This window comes from Solanum lycopersicum, chromosome 8 (genome assembly GCF_036512215.1).
Source record: "Solanum lycopersicum chromosome 8, SLM_r2.1".
In the NCBI taxonomy this organism is placed as follows: Eukaryota; Viridiplantae; Streptophyta; class Magnoliopsida; order Solanales; family Solanaceae; genus Solanum; species Solanum lycopersicum.
The window spans coordinates 14,045,285-14,056,094 of record NC_090807.1 but is presented as its reverse complement, the minus strand read 5'-3'; the positions used below and the strand labels follow the sequence as shown (position 1 = coordinate 14,056,094).

Sequence of the window (10,810 nt, the reverse complement as noted above, 5' to 3'; positions counted from 1 at the left end):
ACAGATGAACCGGCCAAATAAACTAACCAAATGAAACCAATATCACACCAAGACCAACGAAATCCATTCAGAATCACGAAAATAACAATGACAATTCAATTTTGTAATTTTTTCACCGGTAGTCCACCTATTGCTTTAATAATAATTTACATTAGTTTAATCATTAAACAATTCCCCTTTAACCAATCAATTTTAAATTTTGTCCCACGTTTCAATGTAACAACATATGTACCCACCTGTAATTTTTGTCTAATAAAATAACAATATAATGCATTCTCGACTAAATAAACAATCAACATATATACAACTAGTTGTTGTCCTGCACTTTTATAGGGATTAAACACAATTGACTAATTTAATACTTAATATTAAAATAATATTTCCATTCTAAAATATTAGCAATACACAAATTCAAGTATTGAAGTTTCTACCTGGGGAGCTCATGCGCCTCCTGCGAATCGTGTCGCCATCGCTATGTTCCTTTTGAGTTTATGACTCAAGATAAAAACCCTGGTTATTAATGAATAATTATAAAAGTGTGAAAGTAACTCACTATAAATTATAATGTTATTTCTTTAACCACCAACTAAATTAATTATTAAAACTATTGCAATGACCCAAAAGCTCCGCTTTAGAATTTTTTAAATATTTGTTTAACTTAAGTTAATTAATCAATAGTTTATGGGCTAAAGTGATAATTTATTTAAGACCCTATACCCTTTAGTCTATATTAAATAAAAATAAGTAAGTAAAATTTATCACTTTTAATACATAATTAATTGACATAAGAAGTAAAAGAAGGAAAAAGGAACGAATCAGGGTTTGGGCATCTTGCGAACTGCTTCAGGTACTTGCATCAAACCAGCATGTTCTTCAATAATTTCTTCATATATATACATGTCTGGAAATAATATTATATTAAATGGGAGAGGAATGATTTGCTTGGTAAGTTTGTAGATTAGATAGGTGTCATTAATGTAGTGATGATTGGGCAATCATTGCCTTTTTAGAATTTATCCTTAGAAAATAAGAATTTAGGGGTTATAGGGATATAATATGTCATTGTATGTTGATTAGGTGGAGCGGTATAGATTGTAAGATTTTTTTAAAATTATTATTAGTTTTCTTATTATTATTATATATTATCGTATTATGAGTAAAACTTTAATAGATTGGTATAGCTAATTAAATGTTAAATTTATGACACTGAAAAAAATAAAACTTTACCCTAGGCTTGAAACTTGGAATTTTGATAATTGAAATATCAATTGACCTTAACATTAGGAACTTGAATGTATAGTCGAGTAAGTTTTTGAGTGAGTTTAGAGTCTAGACTAGACACAAAGTAATGTGGATATTTTTCGTCTTGAAATCTTATTATGGACACTTATGTGTATAGATTGTTTAAAGTTGGAAGTTCAACAAAAAGGGAAGACTCTAGTTCCAAAGTGATTGTTCTACTATTTGTGTCAAGTGGATTTCTAAAACCTTTTTAAGCGTATGAAATTCGTGTATTACCTTGTGTAGTGTTGAGAATGACATGGAGACCTGTTGCTTATTTGTTGGTGTTGTATTCCTTGTAGTAAATTGTGTTTTGTTATCAAAAAGGTTATCTCCTCATTTTCATTTGAGCATGTCATTTGCATTGTATCTGAGATATGGTTGTGGTAAGAGGATGTACCATTTCGAGGGTCATATCGCATGCCGCGATGGATTTTATATTTCGAGGGAAGTATCGTGCACCGCAAAGGTTACTATTATCGAGGGCGTGTCGTGCACCGCGACAAATACATGGACAGATCTGTCCCCCATGGGTCCCGGACTGAGAGATAGCGGGTGTGTATCATTAAGAAAGACATGCATCACTATATTTTGACATTGGATCTCATGGCATTGCATATTTTATTATTGATGAACTTAAACACGTGTTTTACTGATCTTGCGATGTTTTCTCTGTGAAGCTTGTGATTGTTGAATATTGAATTGTTATTGAGAATGTGTAAACTGATAAAGTGTTGTTATTGAGTTGTGTGTATGGTAAACTGTAAACTGTTAGGCGGGCGCGTTTTTGCCAGTACTCTAGGCACGCGTTGGCTATTATTCCAAATGAGATAGAGAGGATCCGCAGATTTGTGAGGGGATTGACTTTCTCTATCAGGTCAGCTGTGTTTCGGTCATCTAGGGAGGGGGCTTCTTTCCAATCCATTGTTAGCGCCGCCTAAGAGGCAGAATTTATGGAGAGAGAGGAGTTTGGGGACCCTAAAAGGGCCCGTATATCAGGCCAGTTTCATGGTGCCTCATCTGGAGGTAGGGGATCACAGAGAGTGAGTGGTTCTTTTCAGCAGCGGAGACCTAATCATAAATCTATGCCGACATTTGAGGGTGGCCAGACATCTAGGGGTTCTTATAGCCCGGGTCAGGGCTCATACGATTCATTGCAGCAACCCACAGGGCGAGGCAATTATATTGGGTTTTCAGGGTCCACATAGAAGTTTCAAGGTCAGAAATTTTGTTTTACTTGTGGATATCCCGATCACTTAATGCGGCAGTGTAATTTTCAAAGGGGTCGTGATGGGCCTCGACCTAATTCTTCATTTCAGACTAGACCACCTGCACCACAGGGTAGAGGTCGTGGCAGAGTTCAGTCAGGTAGAGGTGATAGAGTTCCTAGTAATGGTGTTGTAGCTCAGCAGAGTGGGGGTAGAGGTACCACCTAGGCTGAATATGGACGAGGAGGCCACTGCTATGCTTTCCCCGGGAGACCTGAGGCGGAGACCTCTTATGTTGTTATTACAGGTATCATCCCAGTATGCCATCGACCTGCGTCTGTGTTGTTTGATCTAGGTTCTAATTCTCTTATGTGTCTACGTATTTTGCTGCTAAATTTGATATGATATGTGATAGCATGACTGTACCTATTCATGTTTCTACACCCGTGGGTAAGCCCTTAGTGATGGATCGAGTGTATCGATCCTATCTTGTTTCTTTGGCTGGGTATGACAATTGGGTAGACTTAATCATTCTGGGAATGGTAGACTTTGATGTTATCTTGGGTATGGATAGGCTTTCTCCATATCATGTTGTCCTTGATTGTAATGCTACGACCGTGACTTTAGCAATGCCTGGTGTTCCGAGGGTTGAGTGGAAGAGTGTTAGTGGTTCTTATCCTATCAAGGTCATCTCTTTTATCCCATGGACTTTGTTCCAGTGGTTCAAGAGTTTCTTGATGTATTTCCTTCTGATCTTCCAGGTGTTCCTCCCGATAGGGATATCAATTTTGCTATTAATTTGGAGTCGGGCACTAAGCCTATTTCTATCCCTCCATACCGTATGGCTCAAACAGAGTAGAAAGAATTGAAGGATCAGTTGCAAGATTTATTGAGCAAGGGTTTTATTCGCCCTAGTGTGTCACCTTAGGGTGCCCCTGTATTGTTTGTGAAGAAAAAAGATGGGACTATGAGGATGTGTATTGATTACAGACAGTTAAACAAAGTAATAGTGAAGAATAAGTATCATCTTCCGCGTATTAATTACTTATTTGATCAATTACAGGGAGCATAATTGTTTACTAAGATTGATTTGAGGTTTGGTTATCATCAGTTGAAGATTAGGGCATCAGATATCCCTAAGACACCTTTTCGGACCCTATATGGGCATTATGAGTTTCTAGTGATATATTTTGGATTGAATAATGCCTCTGCAGTATTCATGGAGTTGATGAATAGGGTGTTTCGACCATACCTTTATTCTTTTGTGATTGTCTTCATCGATGACATCTTGATTTACTCTAAGACTAAGGAGGACCATGTCCGACACCTAAGGATTGTACCTCAGAGGTTGAGAGAAGAGAAGTTGTATGCCAAGTTCTCAAAGTGTGAGTTTTGGCTTACTTCTGTGACATTCTTGGGACACGTGGTGTCCGAGGAGGGTATTAGAGTAGATCCGGCCAAGATTGAGGCAGTTAGAGGCTATACGCGACCTACTTCACCTAATGAGATTCGGAGTTTTATGGGATTGGCAGGCTATTATGGACGATTTGTTCAGAGTTTCTCTACTATTACAGGTCCATTAACTAGATTGACTCGACATGATGTGCGCTTTCAGTGGTCTGATGAGTGTGAGCAGATTTTTCAAAAACTTAAGACTTTGTTGACTTCAGCTCCTATGTTGACTCTACCTGAGGAGGGTGTAGACTTTACAGTGTATTGTGATGCTTCAGGAGTTGGATTGGGTGGTTTGTTGATGAAGAAGGGGAAAGTGATTGTTTATGCTTCTAGGAAATTGAAGTCCCATGAGAAGAACTACCCTACTCATGATTTGGAGTTGGCGGCTGTGGTATTTGTACTTAAGTTATGGCGTCATTATTTGTATGGAGTGCATTGTGAGATCTTCAATGATCATCGGAGTCTTCAGTATATCTTTAGTCAGAGAGATTTGAACTTGAGGCAGCGAAGATGGCTTGAGTTGCTGAAGGACTATGATGTCACCATTCTGTATCATCCGGGGAAGGCCAATGTTGTGGCCGACGCTTTGAGTAGGAAGACTCGTAGCATGGGGAGTCTGGCCTCTCTTAGTATTGAGGAGAGACCATTGGCTAGAGATGTTCAATTGTTAGTTAACAGTCTTGTCCGATTGCAGATCATAGAGGAGAGTGATGGGATGATTGCTTTTATTGAGGCTCGATCTTCTTTAGTCGAGCAGATCCGTGCACACCAGTTTAATGATGAAAAGTTATGTCTCATTCGAGACAAAGTATTGAGAGGGGAAGATAGAGAGGTTGTCCTTGATATAGATGGTGTCTTGAGGGTCGGAGGCAGGATTTGTGTGCCTAAGAGATGCAATTTGATTAGATTGATCCTTGAGGAGGCCCATTATTCTCGGTATTCCATCCACCGGGAGCGACGAAGATGTATCATGATCTGAGTCAGCATTACTGGTGGTGTGGGATGAAAAGAGATATTACAGACGTTGTTTCGAGGTGTTTGACTTGCCAGCAGTTCAAGTGTGAGCACCAGCGGCCCAGGGGTGTATCTTAGAGGATACCTATTCCTACTTGGAAGTGGGAGCGGGTCACTATGTACTTTGTTGTGGGTTTACCTACCACAGCGGGTGGTTATGACTCCTTTTGGGTTATTGTTGATAGGCTGAACAAGTCTGCCCACTTCATTCCGGTTCGGGTGAAGTATACGGCAGAAAAGTTAGCCGAGCCATATATCAGTCAGATTGTGCGACTACATAGAGTTCCAATTTCTATCCTATCAGATCGGGGTTCACTATTTACTTCTCATTTCTGGAAGGCATTACAACATGGTTTGGGTACTCAGTTAGATATGAGTACGGCATTTCACCCTCAAACAGATGGTCAATCTTAGCGGACCATTTAGGTATTGGAAGATATGCTTCGAGCGTGTGTGATCGATTTTGGTGCTAGATGGGATCAACATTTACCCTTAGCGGAGTTTGCCTATAATAACAATTATCACTCTATTATCCAGATGGCCCCATTTGAGGCGTTGTATGGAAGACGGTGTAGGTCTCTGATTGGTTGGTTTGATTCGGCGGAGATGGACTCTTTGGATACAGACTTTCTTTGAGATGCTATGGAGCAAGTCCGTATGATTCAGTATAGATTATTTACAGCTCAGAGTCGACAGAAGAGTTATGCAGACCGGAGAGTTAGAGCCTTAGTGTTTATGGAGGGTGATCATGTTTGTCTCCAAGTATCACCCATGAAGGGTATAATGAGGTTTGGAAAGAAGGGCAAGCTTAGCCCTAGGTTCATTGGACCTTTTGAGATTTTGAGCCGAGTGGGAGAGGTGGCCTATAAGTTGGCCTTGCCACCTAGTTTGTCGGTAGTTCATCCTATTTTCCATGTCTCTATGGTTCGGAAGTATATTTCGGATGAATCTCATGTGATTTCACTCGATTCTGTGGAGCTGGGTCCAGACTTGACATATGAAGAGGAGCCTATAGCTATATTGGATTGGCAAATCCAAAAGCTTAGGACCGAGGAGCTTGTTTCAGTGAAGGTGCAATGGAAGCACCGTTCAGTAAGAGAAGCAACTTGGGAGACGGAGTCTGACATGCGTGCCAGATATCCTCAACTTTTTGAAGCTTCAGGTAATCACTTTTACTCTATGTTCAAGGACGAACATGATTTTTAGTGGTGGATAATGTAATGACCCAAAATCTTCTCTTTAGAATTTTTGAATATTTATTTAACTTAAGTTAATTAATCGATAGTTTATGGGCTAAAGTGATAATTTATTTAAGACCCTATACCCTTTAGTCTATATTTAATAAAAAATAAGTGAGTAAAATTTATCACTTTTAATACATAATTAATTGAGATAAGAAGTAAAAGGGGGGAAAAGGAATGAATCAGGGTTTTGGCATCTTGCGAACTGCTTCAGGTACTTGCATCAAACCTGCATGTTCTTCAATAATTTCTTCATATATATACATGTCTGGAAATAATATTATATTAAATGGGAGAGGAATGATTTGCTTGGTAAGTTTGTAGATTAGATAGGTGTCATATACCCCTTTCTTTTTACACTTAACTTTGTACCAATTTTGGTTTGCCATTAATGTAGTGATGATTGGTCAATCATTGCCTTTTTAGAATTTATCCTTAGAAAATAAGAATTTATGGATTATAGGGATACAATATGTCATTGTATGTTGATTAGGTGGAGTAGTATAGATTATAAGATTTTTTTTAAAATTATTATTAGTTTTCTTTTTATTATTATATATTATCGTATTATGAGTCAAACTTTAATATATTGGTATGGCTAATTAAATGTTAAATTTATGACATTGAAAAAAATAAAACTTGACCATAGGCTTTAAACTTGGAATTTTGATAATTGAAATATCAATTGACCTTAACATTAGGAACTTGATTGTATACTCGAGTAAGTTTTTGAGTGAGTTTAGAGTCTAGACTAGACACAAAGTAATGTGGATATTTTTCGTCTTGAAATCTTATTATGGACACTTATTTGAATAGATTATTTTGAGTTGAAAGTTCAACAAAAAGGGAAGACTCAAGTTCCAAAGTGATTGTTCTACTATTTGAGGCAAGTGGATTTCTAAACCCTTGTTAAGCGTATGAAATTCGTGTATTACCTTGTGTAGTTTTGAGAATGACTCGGAGACTTGTTGCTTATTTGTTGGTGTTGTATTCCTTGTAGTAAATTGTGTTTTGTTATCAAAATGGTTATCTCCTCATTTTCATTTGAGCATGTCCTTTGCATTGTATCTGAGATATGGTTGTGGTAAGAGGATGTACCATTTTGAGGGTCGTATAGCGCACCGCAATGGATATTATATTTTGAGGGACGTATCGCGCGCCGTGAAGGTTACTATTATCGAGGGTCATGTCGTGCACCGCGACAGATACATGGACAGATATGTCCCCCATGGGTCCCGGACTGAGAGATAGCGGGTGTGTATCGTTAAGAAAGACATGCATCACTATATTTTACATTGCATCTCATAGCATTGCACATTTTATTATTGATGAACTTGAACACGTGTTTTTACTGATCTTGTGATTGTTGAATATTGAATTGTTATTGAGAATGTGTAAACTGATAGAGTGTGGTTATTGAGTTGTGTGTATGGTAAACTGTAAACTGTTAGGCTGTAGCGTGGAAGTTTAGATAGGGGTCAAAGAGTACCCGTATTTTGTTTACTTAACTCGTGTTTAGAGGTTCGCTTGTTGGGTACCGCGTGGTTTGGTACTCACCCCTTGCTTCTACATATTTTTGTAGGTTACGAGCCCGGATCTTCGTGAAACCTGTCATTCTTTTCGTTTTCGAGGCATCTTGTGAAGGGTTGTGAGGTAGTTGTTTGTCATCTCAGCGAACTTTCCTACTCCAGTTTATGACTTTGTTTTTACTTGAAAGACAACTTCATTTTAGACTTCTAATTTATTTCAATTCTAATATTGATGTTAGAGGCTTGAGCACGTGACAACCTGGTTTTGGAATTGAATTATTATAACTTGATTTCATAATAGAGATTGTTGTTGGATTGTCATTTACTTCCGCACTTTGTTAGATATTGGGTTTTAGGCTGACTTGTCTTGGTTGGATAAGACAAGTGCCATCACACCTATTTTTGGGTCGTGAAAACTACCCTACTAATCTTATAATATAATTACAAATAGTCCAAAAAAATTTATTTAGAATCTATCGAAGGAGTCCTTTATGAAATAAAATGCTCTATTGCTCAAATTGAACAAATGGGTCGTTATATGAATCCATACCCCTCGAGATGTAATTGAAGATATTAGAGAATTGTATTAGGTTGAGATATCGTATCAAGAAGCATGGCATGCTAGAGAACGTGCACTAGAAATGCTTAAGGGTAAGCCATCAGAATGATATAAGCAGATGTCAAGATACATATGGATGCTGAATAAAGTGTATCCAAATTCATATATAAGGATATAAAAGACTGAAGATAATAAATTCATGTATCTATTCATAGCCCTAAGACCGTTTATAAGAGGGTTCGACTACTGCAGGCCTGTAGTTGTTGTGGACGCTGCACATCTTGGCGGGGCTTACAAGGGTACTTTGTATCAGCAAGCACTCGATGGTGCAGGTATGACTGTTATAATTTTGATATAATGTAAAACTTGTTTTATATTTATATTAATATATCTTAGTGTAAACATTGTGTATCATGAAGTTAAATGTGTGCTTCTTTTTAATTAGGATGCATATTGCCATTGGCATATGGTGTTGTATACACTGAAAATGACTGTTCGTGGACATAATTCTTCGAACATTTCAAAAATGCATTTGGTGAGCGTGAAAACATTTGTATTGTATCAGATAGAAATGAAAGTATCATAAAGAGTGTAAGCATTGGGAACCCAAATGTACCTCATTGTGCATGCATATGGAATCTTTGGAAGAATGTATGTTCAAGCTTCAAAAGGAGTAAAAACACACTAAGTGATAAATTTTACTCAATGGAAAAAGCATACAGAAAGGAAGATTTTGATAAATTAATGGCTAAGGTTGTGAAAGTTGATCATAGGATGAAGGATTACTTTGAAGATGCTGGTTATGAGAAGTGGTCAAGAGTTCATTCAATCATAAACAGAGGTAGAATGATGACTTCGAACATCATTGAGTGTATCAATGGATACCTTGTCGATGCACGTAAGTTATCTATAATAGACTTCTTGGAGGAAGCTAGACTTCTATTTGGTAGTTGGAACTATAAAAATAGAGAAATAGCGACATATATAAAGGACACATTGGGCCGAAGAATTGAGGAGATATTGATTGTAAACGCATCTAAAAGTTCAAAGATGAAGATATTTATCAATTTCCCTAAAAATATGTTTCATGTATCAGAAACAAACTGATTTTCAATGATAACTGTTGTTTTGGAAATGATATATAAATTGTATATTACGAAATGTATCACTAACTTCTTAAATTTTTAGGTTGTTCCATCATATGAATATATTTTCACAGTTCATGAAGCCGGAAGAAGATACATTGTATGCCTTGAGAGGAAAACTTGCACATGTGGAAGGTTTCAACATGATGAGATACCTTGCACACACGCAATTGCAGTTTTGAAGCATGAGAATGTTACAAATTTGCACCCATATTGCTCTGATTACTACAAGCCGTATGCATTAGAAAAAATGTACGAGGTTGCAATGGTTCCAATGCCAGATAAGGAGGATTGGAACATTCCAGACTATGTTTTAGATGAAATTGTCTGGCCACCTAGGTATAGAAGGTTGTTTGGACGACCAAGAAAGCGAAGAAAGAAAAATGCGGATGAGAAAATAACAGTGAACAATAATTCTTCTGGGCAATGTGCACAAGAAGGACATAACAGGAGAACTTGTACTTTCTTCCAGAAAGAGAATTGAAATAATGTTTTAAAGTAGGACATTAGTGTTCATGGTACTTATATCTATTTTTTTCTTTAGAATTTGGACTAAATAAAGTGTATTGGTTATACAACTTAATTTGATGTTCAAATATATGCCTTTCCTGGTAATGCCAAACTTAAACTCCAAATTTGATAAATAAATAGATTCAACAGTGGTGCATTTCAATGTAACAGTAATTCCAGATGAGTTTGTTTATGTATATGATGTATCATATACATTCATATGATTGAAAAGATGTTATACGTTTCGTGTATACTGCCTTATGAGTTATTTAAGTGTCCCAAAACTTGACTTGTTCAATTGTTTACTATATGTTTCGTTTATACTGCCTTACGAGTTATAATTTTTATATATTATATTCAACAGTGGTGCGTTTCAATGTAATAGTAATTTGTGATTAGTTTGTTTATGTATATGATGTATCATATACATTCATGTAATTGAAAAGATGTTATATGTTTCGCGTATACTGTCTTATGAGTTATTCAAGTGTCCCAAAACTTGACTTGTTCAAATGTTTACTATATGTTCTATGTATACTGCCTTATGAATTATAATTTTGATATATTATATTCAACAGTGGTGCGTTTCAATGTAATAGTAATTTGTGATTAGTTTGTTTATGTATATGATGTATCATATACATTCATACAATTCAAGTGGCTAATATATAACTGCAATTTGTATATGTATATATTATAACTTATGTATCATAAACATCATTTTTTTAAGTGAAATACTTAAACTCAAACAATAATGTATCATACACATTAGAACTTAAGTATCATATTCGTCATTTTGTAAATTAACTTTTAAAAATACATAAACTCAAACAATAAAAAATTTGTACCTTAACGTTATAAAGCAATA

General features: G+C 36.5%; 1 protein-coding gene across 1 annotated transcript; it reads left to right on the top strand.

Moving 5' to 3' along the window:
• The first annotated feature begins 8,992 nt into the window (after nucleotides 1-8,992).
• Nucleotides 8,993-9,916, top strand: LOC101254716 (uncharacterized). Its single transcript, XM_004244877.1, has 2 exons — nucleotides 8,993-9,376; nucleotides 9,476-9,916. Exons 1-2 carry the CDS (start codon nucleotides 8,993-8,995, stop codon nucleotides 9,914-9,916), a joined length of 825 nt encoding a protein of 274 aa, XP_004244925.1.
• The last annotated feature ends 894 nt before the right edge of the window (nucleotides 9,917-10,810 follow it).

What these genes read in the sequence shown, in the direction of transcription:
- LOC101254716 (XM_004244877.1), top strand. Translation starts at nt 8,993, where the DNA reads ATGGAAAAAGCATACAGAAAGGAAGATTTTGATAAATTAATGGCTAAG. An exon ending in TCCCTAAAAATATGTTTCAT is followed by an intron (nt 9,377 to 9,475) that starts GTATCAGAAACA and finishes TTAAATTTTTAG; the next exon opens with GTTGTTCCATCATATGAATA.